General features: G+C 51.5%; 7 protein-coding genes across 7 annotated transcripts; 2 read left to right on the top strand and 5 right to left on the bottom strand.

Moving 5' to 3' along the window:
- Positions 1–1367: 1367 nt before the first annotated feature.
- FIBRA_07124 (uncharacterized protein) lies at positions 1368–2383 on the bottom strand (the record flags this gene model as incomplete). The annotated part of the gene is made up of 3 exons (XM_012328820.1): positions 1368–1642; positions 1691–2160; positions 2208–2383. 3 exons carry the CDS (start codon positions 2381–2383, stop codon positions 1368–1370), a joined length of 921 nt encoding a protein of 306 aa, XP_012184210.1.
- A 416-nt stretch (positions 2384–2799) lies between these two features.
- Positions 2800–4541, bottom strand: FIBRA_07123 (uncharacterized protein; the record flags this gene model as incomplete). The annotated part of the gene is made up of 7 exons (XM_012328819.1): positions 2800–2823; positions 2876–3291; positions 3348–3419; positions 3477–3715; positions 3767–3827; positions 3876–4400; positions 4457–4541. 7 exons carry the CDS (start codon positions 4539–4541, stop codon positions 2800–2802), a joined length of 1422 nt encoding a protein of 473 aa, XP_012184209.1.
- Positions 4542–6723: 2182 nt separating this feature from the next.
- On the bottom strand, positions 6724–8944 carry FIBRA_07122 (uncharacterized protein; the record flags this gene model as incomplete). Its single annotated transcript, XM_012328818.1, has 3 exons — positions 6724–7722; positions 7799–8829; positions 8890–8944. 3 exons carry the CDS (start codon positions 8942–8944, stop codon positions 6724–6726), a joined length of 2085 nt encoding a protein of 694 aa, XP_012184208.1.
- A 215-nt stretch (positions 8945–9159) lies between these two features.
- Positions 9160–11752, top strand: FIBRA_07121 (uncharacterized protein; the record flags this gene model as incomplete). Its single annotated transcript, XM_012328817.1, has 7 exons — positions 9160–9694; positions 9748–9830; positions 9888–10001; positions 10061–10298; positions 10375–10744; positions 10981–11161; positions 11219–11752. The coding sequence occupies 7 exons, from the start codon at positions 9160–9162 to the stop codon at positions 11750–11752; spliced, it is 2055 nt and encodes a 684-aa protein (XP_012184207.1).
- Positions 11753–11944: 192 nt separating this feature from the next.
- Positions 11945–14226, bottom strand: FIBRA_07120 (uncharacterized protein; the record flags this gene model as incomplete). The annotated part of the gene is made up of 8 exons (XM_012328816.1): positions 11945–12138; positions 12199–12436; positions 12491–12724; positions 12793–13055; positions 13118–13289; positions 13340–13589; positions 13641–13703; positions 13757–14226. The coding sequence occupies 8 exons, from the start codon at positions 14224–14226 to the stop codon at positions 11945–11947; spliced, it is 1884 nt and encodes a 627-aa protein (XP_012184206.1).
- Positions 14227–16824: 2598 nt separating this feature from the next.
- FIBRA_07119 (uncharacterized protein) lies at positions 16825–18429 on the top strand (the record flags this gene model as incomplete). The annotated part of the gene is made up of 4 exons (XM_012328815.1): positions 16825–17017; positions 17102–17203; positions 17266–17541; positions 17597–18429. The coding sequence occupies 4 exons, from the start codon at positions 16825–16827 to the stop codon at positions 18427–18429; spliced, it is 1404 nt and encodes a 467-aa protein (XP_012184205.1).
- Positions 18430–18665: 236 nt separating this feature from the next.
- On the bottom strand, positions 18666–20983 carry FIBRA_07118 (uncharacterized protein; the record flags this gene model as incomplete). Its single annotated transcript, XM_012328814.1, has 6 exons — positions 18666–19084; positions 19876–20085; positions 20145–20313; positions 20376–20689; positions 20770–20877; positions 20956–20983. The coding sequence occupies 6 exons, from the start codon at positions 20981–20983 to the stop codon at positions 18666–18668; spliced, it is 1248 nt and encodes a 415-aa protein (XP_012184204.1).
- Between the last annotated feature and the right edge of the window lie 255 nt (positions 20984–21238).

The following is a 21238-nucleotide window of genomic DNA, read 5'->3' as shown; positions in this document are numbered from 1 at the left end:
GAGGCCCAAAGGCCATACGGCAGTCACGAAGGACAAGCTGTCCGTGGTCGTCGCTGGTTGCAAATATATGCGGCATGGTCGGGTGATATTGAACTCCGGTAAACTCTGCATCGTGTTGTAGAGTGCTCTGCGCAGAAGCGCTCTGGCTTGCGATCCTTGTGTCATGCATTATGATGCAACCGTCCTCACTAGCCGACCAATTGAACTAGCTCAGAGGAATGTGTGTTCGTCACACAACCTACCTCGCACTGAGAAATACCTCATCTTGCTCTGGATGAGGAGATATCGCGCGTATGCTGTCCTACGATGCATGAGGTTCATGTAGGCATGAACCAGATTGTCCTTACACCTACTGTATGGTTTCGGATGGTTGCACTCGCAGATGTCGACCCACTTGTGGACACTGGTGTTGCAGTGGCCAGGTCATACTTGAGGATTATATCATCTGTCCCTCCTCTGATGCACCCCAGATTAATCCTCACAACGGCTCACAACGGGGGACCCGAGGTAATGGGTCGCTCACGAATATACAAATTGGTTTGTCGCAGAAAAAGCGAGAGCAAAGACATTAGCCTGCGTCGATGCCAGTATGAAAAGTGCATTACAACACAGTTGATCGACAAACATACCTGATGACCAGAAAATCTGTGAGCAGGTGCTTGCACATTCTCTTCGTTGAAGTCCCACAAAAGTATGTGATGATCTAAGATGGACCAGCTTGAACGCCACCCTCTCATGACGAGTCGGACGCGCGACCAACCGTCTCCTCCACTCGCTAGCCACCGACCGAGGCCAGTGGAAAATGCTAACGCATTCACGCACGAGGAATGCGCATGTAATCTCCTAAAAGATGTGCTGCGGTCACCTTAAAAGTCAACACGACCTGCGCGGAGCTCCTCAACTTGGAGAACGGAAGACCAGTGAGCAGGATGTCTTCAATCATCGAAGTTCTCATTTTTCGTGGTAGGGAAGGACTGGAACTAGAAACAGAGTATAAGCTATGTACTCTGCGACGAGATGCAAGTGTGTTGCAATCCATCGGAATGAGCGGACGGAGGAAGGTGCATACGATTGCAAGGCGCTGAAGGCGTTGATGGCCATATCTCATATTAGCCGCTACGGTGGCTGATTCATCGCTCACTCAATTGTTTGTATTCAAGTATTCACCACCAACGAGTTGAGACTACTTCAGAAAGGCTAGAGAGGGCTAGAGGGACATCAAACATTCTTGAACATTCTGCCACGAGCGGAGCACATATATTCAATATTATCTACTTGTATTCTACAGAGGGCACAGTCAGAGACGCACACTGTACTACCTACACTACCTACACTAGCGACGGAGCCGGTAGGTAGTGCAATATTACTTAGCGAATGAACCAGTCCCGAATTGCCTCGAGCTTTGCAAGTCCCTTGTCGCCAGTAAAGCCCCCCACAACGAGTAGAAAATGTGCCAGGGACATCGCTGCCACAACCGCGATGACAGAGGAGATCTGAACCGTTCTCTCCTGCGGTTCTGCTGAGAACACCAATTTCGAATCCTCCTCTTGCATGTTCTTGGAAGGAACCGATGGCGGCCTCAAAGAGGCAAAAATCCCACCGGTCAGCTCGAAAGCAAGGATTGCTTCTTGTAAAATAGTGACTAGCGCGCTTTCAGTATCAAGCCTTAATCAATATCCTCAGAACTCACGTTTTAGTGCTGCGTCATCGCCTATCGCTGCATCCAACCTCTGGCGAAACCTGTCTTTGATTTTCTTCATATCACCCCGAGTCGCAAGACCACTCCCCTCGAGGGGGGCAAATTCGTAAAAGGTGGTTCCACAGCCATCAGACAGGCCATACGCCTTGGCTATTTTCATGCGGATTTCTTGGCCACCACTGAGATCCCCTAGGTATCGCACATATGCATGAGCAACCAAGGCGGATGGATCATCAGAGTTTGCGGCACGCTGCAGCCGCGCCAGATATTCCGCAAGAGCAGGGGGCGGAGAAGCCATAAGTGCTACATGCATAGGATGCGAGGTCCAAGCCGAGTGATCCACATGAAGAAGATAGCTGAGGTCGGCAGATATGTTTGGGGCACGAGACAGCAACGACGGGTTATGCGTAGATTGGATCACAGGATGTGATGAGTGCTTTTCCAAGGCGGCTTCCAACGTACTAAGAGATCATCAGTCTGAAGCATGCGTCGGAAGATGGGGACTTACTCATACACATGCCAAAGCATCATCAAAAAGCGGATATATTCTTCTCGGTCAAGTTGACCACTAGCTAACCAGACAGCACCTGGACTCTGTTCAACGGCATCATGAACTGTAGCGGTCTCTGACTTTAGCAGGGCTGCGATAGGGAGTGCGAGGTCGACCAAGGAAGCATTTGACATTGTCGTTTAGATGTGTAAGTATATGGAGCGAACGAGGTAGATGGCATGCAAATGAGAGGAGCTGTAAGTAGACCGGCAGCACAGCTGCGGTATTAGTAGTAGCAGCATCAGAGATGTTGGCAGCTGTTGCCAAGCTGTTGCACTCGACCGTGAATCATGATCGTAAATTATTCCATCTTATCTTATTCCAGAATCTAATAATATAACGCTCGTCTAAGTACCAATACAAAAGACGAGAAACGAATGATTATAATGGACTACATGTTCATAATCACACCCTTGCGGATGGGCTAAATATCATGAGTGAAAAACATCGGCGTCGAAAGATAAAGACAAGAAAATATTACGTCGTAGAACACCTGGAATGCCTCACAACGGCTGCTAATGGTACTAGGTTAGAAGTGCTCCTCGGAGCGTCAAGGCGACTCCGCAGCAAATAGCTAATTGAATGTCAGCAAATGCACTGATCATGATGACATGTATTACGCCTACCCTTTGCACCTTAATATTCCTCGTAACAGTGACAGGAGGAGTCGAGAGTGGCCTCACTAAGCTCCTTGCGACGGCTTCAGGACTATCCGACGCAACTCGGTGAGTGTCCTGTGAATCTGGCGATTCATAATGACGGAGACTGCTACCGTCCACGATACGATGTGCCGAGTAGTTTTCAGGAGAAAGTATGGTTCGTGGAGGCGGAATGATAACGAGCTTAGGAATAATCTTCCGACGATATTTAGGACGGCTACGAGGGAAGAGCATGGATTCCACGGGACGAGATGTTACCAGCGCGCCATCGTGAAGGTATCGGCGCGCAACAGCCGGATTCATCGCGTCAGCACAAGGACTAGGCAGGCCTGGAGCCATCGCAGACAATCTGCCATCCACAGGGAAGAGGGGGGTACTGTCGTCTGAAAATAAAGTGAGCTGATGGCCCAAAGATCGTAACACATGTAGGTTGACCAACCTTCTGGATGTGCGAACCTGCAATCATCACCTTCACTACATCGCCCTGCCATGAAATCCTGACACATCTCTCCTGGAAACAAGATTGTATCTTTAAGCGTCGAACTACAACAAATCAAGAAACACTGACGTTGTCCTCCCATCATGACACCACCACCAATAACCCGCCATGTCACAGGGTAAAAGTTCTTCGCCATATTACTCTCTGTTGCAAGGGGAGAGGTTTTTGGAGTATTGTCCCGAGAACGACCTGAAGCTTCACCGCTCTCAGTGCTGCTAGTGGAACTTGAACAAGCATAATCATTCGGCGCAGGCAGCCCTTCTTTATTATGGGCGATACTTTGTGCTTCTGTAAGAGAACCATGTATACTGTGTGCGACAAGTCAGCCAGATTTGCAGCATCAGCACGGCACGTCTTACAAGTTGCACTTGTCTCCCTTGATGCATGATCCATTGGCATGATAGAACTTACAAGGTTTCGCTTATCAAGATATCAGCGAGTGTCATCTAGCGATACTGGATGACTTACTTTTATAAAACATACTCCTACGCGTGAGACCCTGATAATCACTAGATTTTTGTCGCCTCGACGTTGAAGAATCGGCCAGCGATGACCTTGTTCTACAAGCGGCATATGCGGGACTATGCAACTGCGTCTCATGAAATGGAGACAAAGGGAAACCATCTGCGGAGGTCGGAGTGCCAGGAGGAGGCGGCGGATAAGAGGCATGATCTGAATCCAGCTTGAAATCATTTTGACCAGCCTCCTCAAGAGGTTGCAGGTCGTCGGACGGAGTGCTCGAGGATTCTGACGAGAAATCCTCGCTATACCGTCTGAGAACCGATGCAGTGATGTCGGCTGGTAGCGTATCGGACGTATCGTCGTGAACACGTTCATCGAAAACCATCGACCGGTTCCTCATCTCGAAGTGGTGTATGGGGAAATTGTCAATTGACGGAGGCTCTAGCTTCGATGTCTGCATGTAAGGCCGCTGGTGAAGGTAGGAACAGCGCGCGCCGTACGGACAGTAGCCTCTAAGGTGGTTGCGACACACTGTAAATATTGTCAAAACAACACCAACAGTAAGCGCGAAGAGGGAATGAGCTTACATTGGGATTTAGGCGGATATCCCCACCAGCAGGAAGAGGTGTTAGGTGGATCGAATAGCTGAATGACTGGTTCGTATGCAAACATATTCTACGTCTGCGCGTTTAAGTTTTACCGCGATGTTGAAAGGGACGAGGACGACGGCACACAAAGTAGCATTTAGCATGTCAGTGGCACCGAACGCCTAGTGTTGGAGTCATGAGTACTCACCGCAAGAAACGGACAGATGGTGCTGTCGCGAGGACGCGTAGATCAGAATTCAGGATAGCGTAAGAGGAAAGAGCTGCCTCTGCGCTGGGGAAGAATTGCCGTGTCTGCTTGAAGCGTCTTATAGCTGTAGTGCGACAGCATCCTCTAAAAGAGCGAACAATATGCTGCTGGGATTTCGCTTAGTCATTCGTGAGTTTGTTCAAATCTCACCAGCTCTTTTGTGAAGAAATCATCTCCGATATCGACAAGGCGTGATCGAAGTCGCCTTGAGTCACAAAGACAATAAGAACGGGGAGGTTGGGCGTGGACGAATTCGGTGATGAACGCCACGTTGTAGTAGACAATTGTCCTGGTGGTCTGTGAACCTCTGAGTGACCTCCTCAGATGATAAAGTACGTTCGAGCCCACATGTGCGCTAAAGGACAACGCTGATAGTGTCAGGACGTACGTCGGATTCTCCTAGATTTATGCTCTCATCGTCTCAACGCTTACGACTAGATGGCAGGGATGAACAATAAAGAAACTCAGCCTGCCCATCATTAAAATCATGATAGTGCTTTAGGCTCTACCTTGTGTAATACCAATACCGCATGCCACCTCGGAGCATAAGCTAGCTAAAGTGGGCTTGCACTGCGACCTGACTGCCGAACAATGTAAAAGTAGCCTGGTGACGGGTCTAACTACGGCACATATCATTGTGGATAAATTAAGGAAACCAAAATCACATGCAAATGCGCGCGATGGCGGCTCATCGATGATTGGCTCAGACGAACGAGTGTTTCAGTGACAACCGAGTCTAGCCTGCCTCACGAAATTCTCATACTGTCCTCGTTCTCAAATCTTCAGGGATAAATGAAGAACATCAATAGCGAGACAGCGGGACAATACATTGAACTCATACATAACGAACCCTTCGCCGTATCCGTTTATATTTGTTCACGGAAGCTCAGCGGTGCATTCAATCTCGAAGCATGCACCCAAGGGGAGAGCTGCGACCCCAACACAGGTACGCGAGGGAGGGTTCTCCTTGAAGTACTGTGATTCGAAATGTGGAAAACGTGAGAATTTAAGTTTTCTTCCTGTCACAAAAGCGGCAAGCACCTCTAGATAAATCTCGTTCATCGGTTTGAAGTCCTCTTGGATGTTCGTAAGGTACACGTTCACCTTTACGCAATGGCTTAGATCGCTGCCCGCTGATTTAAGGATTTTTGCCATGTTCTCTATCCCTGCACGCTACGAATGAAAGCAAAGATTATCCAGCGCGATCGCATGATATGAGACTTGACCTTGGAAATCCGCTTGGATAAAAGGCTTACCGTTTGTTCCTTAAGGCCCCCAACGAGCTTAAACTCATTGTCGCAGCCAATGCTTCCAGAAACGTAAACCATCCCTTTAGAGATAGTCGCGTGTGCTACATGAAACTCCTGTGAGTTGAAGTGGGGACTCAGGAGAGTAATATCCGACTGTAACCCACAGTACACCGGAAGGGGTGGCGTGGCATCACTGCAGGTAACAGGAATCTTCATAATTGCCCAGCAAGGAAAATTAGGTCGAGTTGGATGGCAATAGCGAGCAAGAAGGCGAATGAGTCAAGAGCAAGATGGACACCAGAGCGATCTATTTTCCATTCGCAGGGGTTCTGATTTCCATGATATCAAGTGACCCATACATTTTACTAAATTGGCATCCCGAGAGACCTATGCGCATGCAATCTAAGCACCCCAGACAGAGCGCAGAGATGTGGAAACATGTGGCAGGCAAGATGCACAAAACTAACATGAAGTTGTAAGTGTGGTACTTATGCTCAGTTCTATAGGACAAGTGGATGAGGACTCGGAACATGTACACTTGTGCCCTCCCAGTCGCGTCATCATCGATCATTACCGTCCACATATTCCCTTGCATATGCAGCTAGTTTCCATGTGCACGGCAACCGCCGGCTCGTGAGGCAAGCTACACGCTCGATAGACGGCCAAAAATCTAGTCAAAAGCCCCAGTCCTAGTGATATGATAGGATACGAACGACTCACAAGACCGGAAGACCAAAGTGAAAAGTCTTTCAAGTCTGTAATGCCTCACCAACTAATGTAGGAACCTCAATCATCTCCATATCGTCGTCGTCATCGCTCTCCTCCTCCTCAGCACTGACGCCCACAGCGGGAGTATCTTCCACCTCCATCGGCGCCGCCTGGTGAATGCCCCCGCCACCTGCCGAGAACAGCTCAGGGAACTGGTTCATATCCAACACCATAGCGTTGCCCTTGCCTACTGTACTTGTATTGCCCTGTTCAGCACCCGAAGGTATTCTCAGAGCTGCAGAATCCACTGAACGCGCAATGTGGACGAATTCCTCGACCTCGTCTTCTCCCTCCTCAACCTCGTCCTCCGCGATCTCTGCGAGCTGCGCTGCTAGTAGCGCAAGCTGTGCCTGCAACGACGCTCGTTCCTCGTCTGTCAGTGCCATACGCACGCCAATATGTCCTGTCGCACTCGAGCCGACTGCCACACCAAGCTCCGTGCCTGGCGCAGCGACCGCAGGAGGTGGATGCGAGCTGCCTTGAGCAGCATCCCCGGCAGCTTGCTCCAATCCATCTGTAGGTAGAGTGAATGATCCAAAATTGATGGCCTGCAGGATGTGCTGCGCTGCTTCCCAAGCACCCGCATCTCCACTCTCGCCGTTCGTATGCTTTTCCTCTCCTTCAGTGACATTCGACCTAGGCGCGGTCGGAACCGGTGAAACCTCCGCAGGCGGTCCGGCTTGAGCCTTTTTCTGTGGGATAGTCTTCTCAGCTGTCGCAGGTGCATTCGGTGGAGGGTAAGGCGGGTAGCCAGGATATGATGGATATCCGCCCGGGGGATATCCGTAAGGATATCCTGGATACGAAGACTGTCCTGGAGCCGAGGGATTCGGCTGAGGATATTGAGGATGCTGAGGATGCTGGGGATGAGATTGTAACGGTGCTGTTGTGAAGGGAGACGAAGGTGGTTGAGGAGGGTGCTGCATCGCATATGTTGTTTGTGCGAGCGTTTGTGGGCGGCGGGTCGTGCGCTTTGATGTCTACGTGCACACGACACATGTAGGCAATTCAGATTAGAACACAGTTACCGCCACCCATTCGAAAGATATGACTCACAGCACCGCCCTCCCAAGTCGAGTTGAGCCGATATCGTCCGCCCAATCGTTTTTCCAGTCTACCTCGTTTGTATGCCTTCTGCAGTGCCTGGCTTGCGCTCGGGCGAAAGTTCGTTTGTAGCGGATATCGTGCCGCCATCCAAGTAAACAGATCCTTCGGTGCTGCACCTTCAGGGTCACCCATCTCGAGCAAAGCCTCGACGATCATTTCCTCATAGGATGGCAAATCATCTATCATGGCTGGTGGTGGTGGTGGCTGCGCAGGCGAAGCTGGCGCGGGGGCATGGTGATAATGTGAAGGAGATCCATGGGTAGGTGGAGGCGGAGGATAAGACGCGTAGGGGGCGTGACCAGATGGTTGTGAGGGGTAGCCAGGAGAAGGGTAGCCGGGGTAGTGGTAGGGAGGATATGCATGTAGATGGTGCGGTGGCGGCGGTGGAGGGTAATACGGTGTATGTGGGTAGGCGGATTGCTGTGATTGATTTTGAGCCGTATAGCCATACGGAGCATATGGATATGGCGAATGTGGTGGCGGATAGTGAGTGTTGGTGTGAGAGATCCCGACCTTCGACGTCGATGCAACTGGAGGTTGGGGAGAGGACGGTTGTACGGTAGCGGAAGATGAAAGTGCCGCTGACGGAATACGATCCTGTTGCGGGTTGGAATGGGACTCCTCTGCAGATCGCAAGGACGGCTGTCGTGCACCTGCTACATCATCGAACAAGGAGGCCATGGGTGGACTACCTGACAGAACCGCATTTTGACCTGGTGTATGCACCTGCTGCAAGGGTGCATCGGCAGTGACTGGAGTATGCGTGCTAGTGGATGTTAACGAACCAGCCTCCGTCTGAGCAGGAATTGAGGACGAGTCTTCCTTGAGGGCTACAATAGCAGCATCAAGGTCGTTAGGCCATACCGATTCACGCACATGTTGCGGGGCGTGGGCCTCAAATGTGAGGCATATCTCAATGATTTGAGCAGGAGGCAAGAGGCTTAGATATGTCCGCCTTTGGCCCTGTAAATGTTGGGAGCCTGCAGTCGACACACCGTAAATGCGCAATATACTCAATGATGATATTCACTAGCACCGACCTGAAGATGCTTGTATGCCCTGCACGAGAGGCGAAGTGCCGAGAGGGATGCTCATTTGGAGCTGTATAGCGACTGCACAGTTTCTCACCTCAAACTTTTCAGCCACCGCGCTCGTCAACACGCCCAATTTCCAATTCTCCTCCGGCTTCCGGCTTCATATGGTAATTCCAGAAATGGAGAACTCGCGCTCGTCCCGCCCGCCACCGGCCGTTGCGCGACTTGATTCATATTTCGCCACTGTGCTCAATACACGCGAAATCTGCACACATGATGGATCGTGGATACTTTGTTCTACTGAGCTACCTTCATAAACCGACGACATCCCTTTCGTTGGCAACTGTACAGGCATCTATAGCTCACTATCTTGCAAACTCGCCTCAAGTTCCGACATCTCTAGCAGGTTCAATTGTTAGTAGTGTTCTCTTTCAGCCGTTCTCATATGCAAAGCTTGAGCTTCTGTATACTGCGTTCCGCCAAGCGGTGCATCTTAAAGTGAAGTTGCTGCAGAAGGAGAAAGGCGGCATTTTCTCACCCAGCCCAAACCAAATCCTTTTGCAATGGACCAGGAATGTACTTGACGGTCTTCGCGGAGGTCACTCAACTCTCAAGCTAGTTTGTGCGGGCGGACTCTTATTCGGTCTCAATGACCTGGAGGATCATCTTCGTGTCCGTGAAGGACGATTGCGTAGAGAAGTCGAGGAAGAGGCTGTGTTGTCCTTAGCAGAGGTGCTTGACACCTACTCGTACGTGCAGTTTCCCGCGGACTGGGCGAAAGATTTCAAATCTGAGTCGGAAGACGGCGAAGGTCGGCTTTGTTTCCACTGACGACGTACCTTAGGACTGAGCCTTCATCTTCAGAGCCCCTTGCGCTCTCTCTTCTCATGTCATCCCGGTTTATGCCGTTAGTATCGCCTTATAGACTTCAGACTCTCCCATTACCAGTGAGTTCATCTTCAGGTGGCCATTTATGCAGGTTAAATACAGCTTGCATTGCGCAGATACTGTCGTCTTCGCTGATTTCTACTATTGAGTCCGCGTTTCAAGGCGGTAGATACATGTCCACCATGAAGGCTTCGCTGACGCAGGATAGCCAAGGCCAAATCCACTTTGCCGTGAGTAATATGTCAACGCTGTAGAGCAGACCCTATTCATTATGATTCCGACTTACCAGGCAACGTCACCGTTCTCTGGCAATGTCCAATTACTCATCAACTCCAGTTTTATTTCATCCATGAGTAGCTTAGCCAAATTCATGGCAACAGTGCTTTCTGTGTTGTGTGACTCTCGCCCTTCACAGGGTTGGCAGCAGATGGCATATACCATGTCCAAGTTGGATCAGCTTTCGCAGGAAACAGAAAGGGAATGGACGTCAAGTCCATTATCTGCTGCTCGAGGAGAGGAGGACATAGGTATGCTGTTTCCTCTCAAATCCAAGTTTAGGGTTATTCTGTTTGGACTCACGGCTGATGAAATATGTGAACATAGCCCCGGGCTCGCGTGATGTAACTAAGCAATTATGGACGATCCTGAAGACTCAATTATTCGCCACATTGATGCTTTCTCAGTCAGTTCTATCGACGATTGTCTTTATTCCTTCGCCATCCACGTCATCGAGTTCTACGTCCTCTCATTCATCGAGTATATCTTCATTTTCGCTCGCCGCAGCAATTCTTCGTACACTCTCACGATTATCGTTTGTCATCCACCAGTTTGGTGGAGTCACATCCACATCTGAAGGTGGATTTGCGGAATTGAAGCGAGTCTTTTACATGGCCCTCGATGTGCTGTCTGCGAGCGCGTCTGAAAGTGAACAATTTGTGTCAGAACTATGCTCTGCAATGTCCAGCGATGGCAAGTACCGTCCACTTAAATGTTGCTGAAATTGAATAATCCCGGCACAAATGCAGTTGTAATGCACGCACCTGTGACTTTCGCTCACTCAAAGAAGGCCTATAGTCTGGCTTGCATAGAGCAACTAATACCTGTTCTGAGTGAAGTTCGGATCCGGACGGATATTTTCTCAATGTGCTCCCCGTGAGTTCGTTACATAGTGTGTTCATCAATGCCATTCGTCACTGACACAAAGAATAGCCATCTTTTTGATGCAGCTAATCGTGAGGCATACGAATCTGCGCACTCAGTGATGCTCGCTATATTCGCCTCATACGCGCAGAAGCTGGACGACTCTGAGAAACGTCCCCCTGCCGCTGACGGAACCTCCCGTACATTCATGGAGGAGATAGTGCCATTCTACGCCAGCTGTCTGATAGATGTGAGGCCATCATTTACTTACGTGCAGGCTAACAATAGACTAATTTTTGGCGTACAGAATTCGGGCGAAGGCAAGCTGAGCACACAGCAGCTATGTCTCGCCTATGCAGCGCTCGTCAGGAGTGCCACTGCTTACGGCAATGGCCAACCCGCGCATTCCCGCGGACGCATAGACGGAGACGTGTTGGCATGGTTCTGTATCGAAACCTTGCTGGCCCCCATTCACCGTACCGGCGGTGCTCCAGAAGTTCCTGTCCTGGACGGGGCACACTTGCATCGACTCCGACTCACGCTGATCGCGACAGTGCCCTCTCTCTCCCTGGCGACTCTTCCGCGGCTCCTGGATGTTTGCAAAACAATCATCACTTGCAATTTATCAAGTCCGGATTCTCTTCCGCATATTTTGACTTCTCAGCGAACGGAACTTGTTCGTGCGCTTTTCAAGGAGATTTCCGAGAACGTAGGCGACGCGGAGAAAGAGTACTGCTTGCGTTGGTGGTACAAGCATCGACTCGGGTTGATGTCGGAGTTGCAGGAGCGTAGTAGCGAGACAACGGTCACTGAGGAAGATCTTGCAATGTCTAGACTGTAACACTTATTTGGTGCTTCATCGTATGTCATTGAATACACTGCATCTTCAATGCCAGTTGCGCCGTTCGTCTCGCAAAAACCGAGGATCATGCGTACATTCAATAATCGCTAAATGAGCACGTATATTATATTGTAGGATTTCAGAAAGAACATGATATGCAAGTACGGTGAGTATCACCCGTTTCCCAATAGATCACAACTTCGCCTTTCCTTCACCAGCCTTCTTCGCCTCCGCCGCGGCAGCACGCTCCATCATGAGCCTCGTTTCCGTCGCTGCTTCCGCAAGATAGTGCTTCAACTCGGCTGTCTGCCTCTTCAAACTGGTGATTGTCCAGCGAATGTGGTAGTCACCAATGGAGTACGAAAGGCCATAGCCGTCCGTGACGACTGTTTATGGCAATGTCAGCCTATTCGTTCAAAATGAGACTTGGGGGCGGTATAACTGACCTTCACCGTATCCCCACCCGTCCAAGAACGGCGACGATAGATTCGAAGTTGATAATTCCCAGTTGTTAGTCTTCGAGAATGCTTCATCGGTGTAAATTGAAGGTACAGGCTCTCCTTCCCGCAACATCTTCTTCAGGCCGAACAGATGCCGGTCCACGCCCTGACCATCGGCCGCCCATGCCGCATACTGCAAGTGTCTGGTAACTGCCTTGCGGAAGAGGGTCGCACGATGTTCATCCTAAATGACAAACCGATCAATTGCATGATATGTGTGATTTGTGTAAAAGCTCACCGACTCCTCTGGGTTTAGCATCGCTTCGGCCCACGCTTTGCTCTCGTTGCTGGCAGCGCGGATGACCTCTGTCCTACCAAGCTGGTACTTACGTGTCTGAGCACTCTCGTAGCAGACGCCCGGTCTGTTGAACATTTTGTGGAATGCAAGCTGCTTGACGAGCTGCGCCCAGGCATCTGGCGAGGCCTTGAACTTCTTGATGTACTCCTTACCGTAGCCCTCATAATGCAGGACCTGACGTCAATTTCCACGATGCAACTATTCAGTAAGCCGCGCGGATGTATGAAATGCGATGTGGTCACCTCCATGTCATGCTTGCCGACGAGTTCATCAAATGCAGCTTCGGCCTGCTTGACATACTGCTGGGTCTTCGAGTCCAGGACAAACATGAGTTCCTTCGGCGCCTCCAAATCATTGCCTGTCTCCGGAGTGCGGGCCGGGCCCAAGTCAACCTTCCCTGCTGCGAGAGCTGCAAGCATGAACTCGTTCAGCCGCAAAGTAGGTGTGCCATCCATGCACGAGTGTTCGCCCAAGAACCCGGACTTTCCGTTCTCGAAAACAATCACTGCAAATTCAGCACGCTATGAGTCCACGACAAATTAGAAATAGAAAAGTGGAGCGGCCTACGCTGATGCTTGTCGTAGAAGCGATTTCGCCCATCGCCCACCCAACATGCCCAGCTTGCATCTTCCCGGGTGACAGGTGCTGAGTCGTCCAAACATACTACCATCATCGCCGATTCAATAGTCTCAAGAGATACTGCATTGGAAGGCGAGGCGGCAAGGAGGGCAGCGCGTGCCTTACAAACTCGTAAACAGATAGCCCATCAACCAGAGACCAATAGCTTACATCGGCCCAGTTATCCCTGTTTTCGCTTGTCAGCGCACCAACTGGAGCAGCTTTCTCACTGCCTGCCATGGCTATGATCTTCTCAATCTGAGCTTCTAGTTCCGCGACAGACAACTCGCGTCCCGTCTTGTTGGTCAAGGGGACCTGGAAGAACTTGTTCTTCCGAACGAACACGACATGATTATTTGTGGCGGGGTCGAACTTTCGTGCTGTATCAGAGGGCTTGACAGGATATCTGCTGGAGTGGAATCTGTAGAAACCTATCAGTACCCAACCTCGCACCAAGCATGGTGCAACATACAGCCACTTGTATGAAGCCATAGACAACGGCATCCCTCGAATTTTCTCCGGCTCGAGTTGCTTACTGGAAATATAATTCTCACTCACGCATCAACGCATGCAACACGACATCCTCACCTCTCTGTCATCTCTCTGAATGGCAGCATGGCCTTCAGCAGGCTTGCTGCACGCTTTGCCTGCCCCGGTCTGTACCTATCGTCGATGTGCACGTAGAAATAGCTGACATATACCACCACGGGATCACGATAACCCATGTACGCGGCATCATTCCACCAGTCTGCCAGCCAGTTCTTCATATTGGGGTCGCGGGCACGCTCTTCGAGGCGCGCCTGCAAGACGTTTGACAGTTCTGAGTCTAGAAATGCTTTGACAGCAGATTGCGTCGCCGAGAATTGTGCGGGCGTAAGGTGTGGTTGAACACTCTCAAGATATTTCGCGGCAGTAGAAGATAATGGAGGGATGGGGAGACGTGGAAGAGAGGCCTCAAAGCGGAGCATTGGGCCTGCGCTGAGATCTTCAACATAACCTGGGGGAACAGCATCTGCTCGCCGTGGAGCAGAAGTCTTTAAGGAGCGTGACTTAGACATGATTGCCCTAAGTGACTAGCGTAACGAGGTGTTAGCTATGCCTTGCATACCCATCATGAGAGCGACGAATACAAGGTAAGAAGTTCACGTTCTGCACGTGATGCCACACGGTAAAGAAAGCTCGCACCTTGCTTGTGTGCAGGACAAGCGGCGAACGATGCATCAACGACAACTTTTAGGCAACGGCCTGAGATGCGGGCGCTGGTCTGGAAGAACAGTCGCGAACACGACGAGAGTTCAACGTGCCATAACTATAAACTTTGAAGCAGAGTAAACGGAAGGCCGAGCGGCGGCCTTCCGTATGCACAGCACGATTCTCCGGACTCCCATGACGGCACGACGATCTGCCAGCAACCCCTGGTGATATTGGTGCGTGCCCAGGCGGAATGCCTATAAGCCTGGTCCTGGTGACAGCGTGCGCCAGCAACTTAACACGTCACTAAGACTACCGGAAGTAACAGGCAAGAACCGGTATGGACAAGACAGACACCTGATACGTGGAGGACGTACCGATGATTGCACCGACCGTGTCCAAAAAGTAGACGGTCTACACAACATTAAATGAGGCAACTTTAGAAAACTCGAAGGCAAGTGAGCACAGAGACAAGACGGTTGATGATTCAGCTCCTGTCGTGGCTTCTAGGTAGTGTATCCGCAGGAGGGAGGCAGCAATTACGGTGGTCAACACGCTCAATGGCCAGCCTGGCGCGCTGACGATTTAGCAAAGAAAGACGAGCATCAATCAGAGTCGAAAAGCGCGGAGCACTGCAGTCGGCGTAGTGACTCGTGACACATGATTTCTCGTAGTGGGCGCTAACTCGGCTGTTTCCCCAGACATCCCCACTGAAGTTTAGATTTCGCAAAGCGCGCACTAGCGCGCACAACATGTATGGACGCAAACAAGTCCGCACATAGAGCACTGGACAAAGACACGTGATATATCAATGAATCACTGGGAGATATGCATCATACAATGGAGCAACGCAAACTCACAAGGCGCAAGAAGCCTTGACTACTCGGATCATAGAGGTAGACATAACACAGATACTCAATTAATACCTCATAATCATATCAAAAGGACAGTGTAATGGCGCGACTCAGGTTGCAGCCGTCTGATAAGGCTGTAGACGCCGACAAAAGACATTTGCAACAGTCATTCACTGAATGTACAGGCAGAGAATACTCAGCTACTTTTATTCATTGATGAGCTTATAATACCCGGAAAGAGCCTTGAGGGATTCGGCATTTACGGATCGTCCGAGCCGAAGACATGCCGCTTGTGCGGAAATGAAGACGGTGAGAACGGAGGTAACAGACCGCACCGGCAGGATGTTGCTAAATTCTCCCCGTTACAACTCACAAATGTAGGAAGATCACGGACCTATTTGGAAAGGGCGCAATGCGCACTCATTATACGGCGAGACTTCGCCGGACAGAAGACATTCCCAATGGCCGCGGGCTGCTGTCATCAGTATGGATCACTCCGGTGTATCATCACATGGCGGTCTCGTTGGCTGACAACAGACGCAGAGTTGCGGCTTGCAGAATGCGGCGCAAGACAGAGTGTTCGTTGCTGAGACGTAGTGACTACAGTCCACTCATTGACAGGCTCGTACACCTTCGGCCGAGGTCGAGCAGTCATCCATCCGATGCGAGTACCCTCAGCTTCGGGTGTATATATGCAGCACTCAAGAATGTTTCTAATCCTGGGAAATCGATATGTACCGCCGTCGGCATCCCAAGAGGGCGAGACGCCTTCAACGATGTACGTACACGGCGGCCATAGAAAGGCGACTGGGTCGGCGGCGGCAGGTTTGTAAGATCCAAAGGGCTTGAGCAGACCGGAGTTTTCGTTTCAGAGGGCAGCTGTAGCAGCTTAGAGTGTCACACTGTACCACCGGAGCGGCAGTGAGGAGCGGGCATCCAGAGTGGCTGGAAGTGATTCAATCACGAGTCTGAAACTCTCCCACCGGGGGAGAGCGGTTGATGTGATATCATATAGGCGTCAGGACCAGAAGGACAAGCAGGATTTTTCGACGACGAGAGACAGCTGGAAACTGGACTTGTTACGCGCGAGAAAGCGGGCACAGGCAGCCGGGTCGGGCCTAATAATAGCGAGGCAAGATCATGTGGGAAGAGGGAGGGAGCGCACGACGCAAGGGCCACGAGCAGAATGGCCGGCGGGGCCCACAGCTGGCGATGAGCAGGCGAGACGAGGCCTAGGAAAGTGAGGAGAGAGGAGGAAATTTGTTGAGAGGGGCAGGAGGGGACGCAGGGGAGGGAGCGGCTGAGGTAATGGGATATGGGCCGGGCGACGGGCGCCAACGGGGTTTGTTGTGCTCCCAGGCTCGTCTTTTCTTGATGTCGACGTCCGTCCTCTGTCGCCCGTAGTCCCCCGCCTCTCTCTCGCTGCTGCCCGCCCCCTCGCCGCCAGCCAGAACGACTGCCAGCGTCGGGCATCGTCATCCACGGCTCGTTCTTGCTCTGGATTATGCAAATTAGCCTCCATACGCCCTCTAGCTATTCTTCCCGTCGCGTGTCACCAATCGCCCCCACACCACTCGCCCCTTCCTCTCCCATCCATCTACCGTCAGGCCTATGTCCTCTGCCGCGAGTGCCCGTTCTCCCTGGCCCTCGCCGACTGCTGCCCCCTCCCCCCCGTCTGCCCCAATAAGGCACAAGAGGCAGCTTGACTATCGTTGGTCGCCCTCAGCCCACTGGGACTACCCGCGACAGAACGTTCCCAGCGGCACGACCTGTGGCGGGACCATTGACGATGAGGCCCAAATCTGTGCGTATATATTTCTCCCTTCCACAAGCCTCCTATGATGGTTATTTCTTGGGTCGCGATGTTTACTGATTCTCATCTTCACAGCCGAGGCGTTGCAAGCTTGCTTCGACTCCAACAACGGAGTCTTTTCCTGCTACCCAGAATCCAATACTGTCGTTGCTCAGCATGAATGGGCAGGATTTGTCTGTATGTATTTGACATCGATATCCTCAGTGTCATTCAGCACTCATTCATAACTCGACCCACAGGGAACACCAGATTGCCTCAGTTCACCGAGACAAATCAGGTCGACGTCTATCTCTACAACGCGGATTCTTTAACACCGGTTCTCAGTTTCCTTGGACAAACCAACCCCAGCACAACGGCTGGCCAAGTTAACGCTTGCGTCAACGACACCTGGTTTGGTGATCGTGGCCTGGAATGGAATGGTGGGACGCAAACATACTCCTTCTATTGGGAGATCAGCCCTGCTACCCAAACAGCTTCCGGACAGCTCTCGCCTTTGGCGACTTTTGCGGCCATCCGTGAGTGCTCAGCACCACATTTCCCGGTGTTCAGTTTGCTTATGAAGTCCTTCAGAGACTACGTACGCTGATTCCGTTGCTTCATCGATGTCGTCTGCATCAGCCGCCTCTGCCTCCTCTGCTGCTTCCGCTTCCTCTGCTGCTTCGGCGTCATCAGCGTCTGCGGCGTCGTCGAAATCGGCAGCAGCAACGTCTGTGACCGGCATATCCTCCATCAATGCATCATCGACCATCCCATCGACCACGTCGTCGGCTGGTTCAGGATCAGGATCCGTGCAGTCACTCAATAGTACTAACTTCCCCCATTGGGCTATCGCTGTCATCGTCGTCCTCGGTTTCCTCGCGCTCGTTGCTTGTGGTGTCCTTGCCTTCTTCATCTCTCGCCGTATGCGCAATCGGAGGAATAGCATGCTCTCACACCGTGGCTCCATGAATTCTGCCTCGCCCATGATGGCCAATGCCGCCACAGGACATTCCGCGCAATCTCCGTTGCTAGGTTCCGCGGCTCTGGCCGCTGGCGCCGGAGGAGCTGGGACAACAGAAAGTGGGGATCATCGGCCAACTTCACCTACAGACGGTCATGACGGTGCCTCGACCATGTCAAGGACTAGCGATCCGGGTCTCTTCTCTGGTGCAGATGCCGCGATCATGGCTGCCGCCTTCCGCACTGCCTTACGAAAACCTGACTTTGCGAACGGGCCGGGAGACGATGGAGAAAGTCCGGATAGCAACGTCCTCGAACCACCTGGTGTGTTGCTGAGAGAGGAGTTAGCTGAAGAAGGAAGAGACATTCGCAGTGTAGACTCATCGAGAGGGGTCAGAGTAGAGACGTTGAGCGACGCTGCTGACGACGACGCCGCCACGACGGTACGGGACGATCCGCATTAGCAATGGTTCGTCTTTGTCTACCACTGTCTCAAATCAATTTCCTCTCATTGGGTTTGTGTCGTCGGAATGTCCCTTACAGCTCACTTATTCACCAACCAACTACGCTATGTATCATTTGACAATATTCCCCTTCCGCGCCATCGTGCATTATTACCCTTTCGGTGTTGTCCTTAGTGGTTGATAGCTTTTCTTTTGTTTCACTACGGACTAATCGTTTAGTTAGCATCTCGCTATTGCTACGGACCCTTCGTACTCCGCTTCATGTCCTTGGTACCGACCCTATGCCCGCACGTTGGGCCAATCGCGGCCTGTCCGGTCTTTACTTGTTGCCTTCGCTCCGTTTGCGTCATAGCCCACCACTTCGACAGGTGCCCCCGAGCGGTAGTGCTCCGTCCCTCTGGCATCCCAATTGCGCCCATGTTCCTTTCTCCACTAGATGCCCAGCCTTCCTCCACTCCGCTCCAACTCGTCCACGCCGCGCGTGTCGATGGTCTACGCTCCTTGTCTCCCAATTCGAATTTCTGGCTGCTGGTCTCCGCACTGCTCCAGGTGAGGGAAGGAGGGGGGGTAGTATTAGTTATGCGCATATGGCATGTTTCGCTCCCGGCTGCACCGCTGTCTCTAGATTTGCCATCGTCGTAATCGTACTGGATACCTGACCGAATGTATCGTTGTCAAGCTTATTTAAATCTATGGGTAGGTATGTTACGGTATCTGCGAAAGGGCTCATGATTGCGGACGGGCCCTTTCGGTGCCGAAATACGATGAGGGTTCGAAGGCTCTAGTATCCACTAGATGATCTGAGGTGTCGGAATATGGAGCACCCCATGATCTCTTGAACACTGAATCCGTGATGATTGCAATGAACGTTGTGCCTGGGCACTGTTCTCTGCGGGACGGTTTTAGACCTCGGGGCTTGTATTCTCTACATAATGAACTCTAGGCATATTTATTTCTGGATGACAGCTCGAACATATGAATGCCAATCATAGAATGTGACTCACCTGTAGACCACAGCTCTAGATAACACCTGACTAGGTGCAAATGTGGGCGAGTTCAGCACCATATATATATCATGCTGCATTGCTCTATAAATCTGCTAAGTCTACTCATGAGTAGCAGTAGGAAAATGCTATGATATCAGCATGAGAAACAAGAGACAGTAAAACGAGTGTGCACTATTCTACATGGCGTACGACGGGCAACATCGGCGCATCGTGAGCATCTGTGGTGCTATGGGCCTGTGATTCCAGCAGCTGCCCGTGCTATGACGTCTCTGATCGTCCCTCGAGGTAACGAATAAGCATTTCATATCTGGAGAAAGGGAATTAACATGAATTACGCAGTCAAGAAGGGCAACTCACGTTAGCATCGTCACGGCGCTATTTGGTACTGTCCGGACGAGATTCACGGACAATCCTTTGTACAATCCCCTCCACCCCTCACGGTGTACAATCGTCTTCACAGTTTGTATGATTCCTGCTCGTGGTCTGTCAATCGCCTGGCTTCCACCACTAACAAGCGGTCTTCTTTGTGTCTGTAGTCGCGTCCTCACGACCTCGTGAGGATATGTCGCAATAGATGCCGTCATCTTGGACACGGCGGAGCAAGCAAGGAATTGCTGTGGTAAGAGATCCTCTCTCGCATAACGTCGCCCTGTCACAGCCACAACCGATTAGTACCGATACGTGCGATCGGCGGGGGCCAACACTTACGAGCCCATGTTTTGAGTTGCTCATATAAAGGAAACTGCACGCCAACGTGTAATATTCCAAGGAGACTGGGAAGTAGACCGCGGAAAAACGCCCGCCAGCCCTCAGTCCGGTATATTGTACGCGCGGCATCAAACGTGTGTCGATATCTTCTCTCGGTGAAAGGTTGTGTCTAAATGCACGCGCAGAGGATGCTGTTAGACGACGACACTAGGAGAAAGAAAAAAGACATACCATAAAACGAGTCTTGATGACCCATAGCGGATTTGTGCAGATGGTACTAGTCGCACCAGCGGCCATAGCGGACAGAATGTGTAGTGTCCAAGGATGTTCTCGTGACAAGGGTTGGTACCCTTTCACCTGGGCGGCAGGATAGACATGTCGTACAGCCGATACATCTCCCAGCGGGTTCTCACCAAAATGAGTCTTTATGCCATCGTATACCGCAAAATATATTGCCCAAGTCGGGAGGTAACCTAAGATGGTGGGGCCCAGGCCACGGTACAAGCCGCGGATGCCGTCGTGGTTGAGGATAGTTTTGACGGTGGCTGGAAACATAAAGCCGAGACAGGACGTACATTGAGCCAACCTGAGAGGTGTGCTGTAACAAGCCGAGAGGACCCCTCACCGACCACACCCATATATCCCTTCGATCCGTGAGCATGGTGTTGCGCCTGGAGCCGAGTCTTGATCACATCCAAAGGACAGGTCGCAATGCTGGCAACAAGGCCGCCTCCTGCGCCAGCTTGAATTGGCAGATGAGAGAAGGGTAAGGCGATGCGGAGACTTCTGCAGATGCTGATAAGTGACTTACCAAGCATGCTATTTGCGCTCGACGGCATGCCTGCAGGTGCGGCCGCGAGGGAAGATGGTTAGTGGTCCTCCCGGCTCCGGCGGGGACGATGCTTATAAGGAGCACACAAATGAGAAAGTCGTTGGCCGACAAAGTGCGGGTGCACGCGATGGCGCGTTTACGTGATGGGCTCGTCCGCCGGGTCATCCCGCGCACTCTACTCACTCGACGGTCGCCGCACACGGAGCCCACCGGGAGGGCTTATCGCTGGACTCTATCTTCATTCTGAATCCTTTCTCTGGCA

The sequence above is a fragment of the Fibroporia radiculosa genome, assembly GCF_000313525.1.
Source record: "Fibroporia radiculosa TFFH 294 genomic supercontigs, scaffold11939, whole genome shotgun sequence".
Classification (NCBI taxonomy): Eukaryota; Fungi; Basidiomycota; class Agaricomycetes; order Polyporales; family Fibroporiaceae; genus Fibroporia; species Fibroporia radiculosa.
Note: the sequence above shows the minus strand (reverse complement) of the source record. Positions and strands in the feature narration are given on the sequence as shown.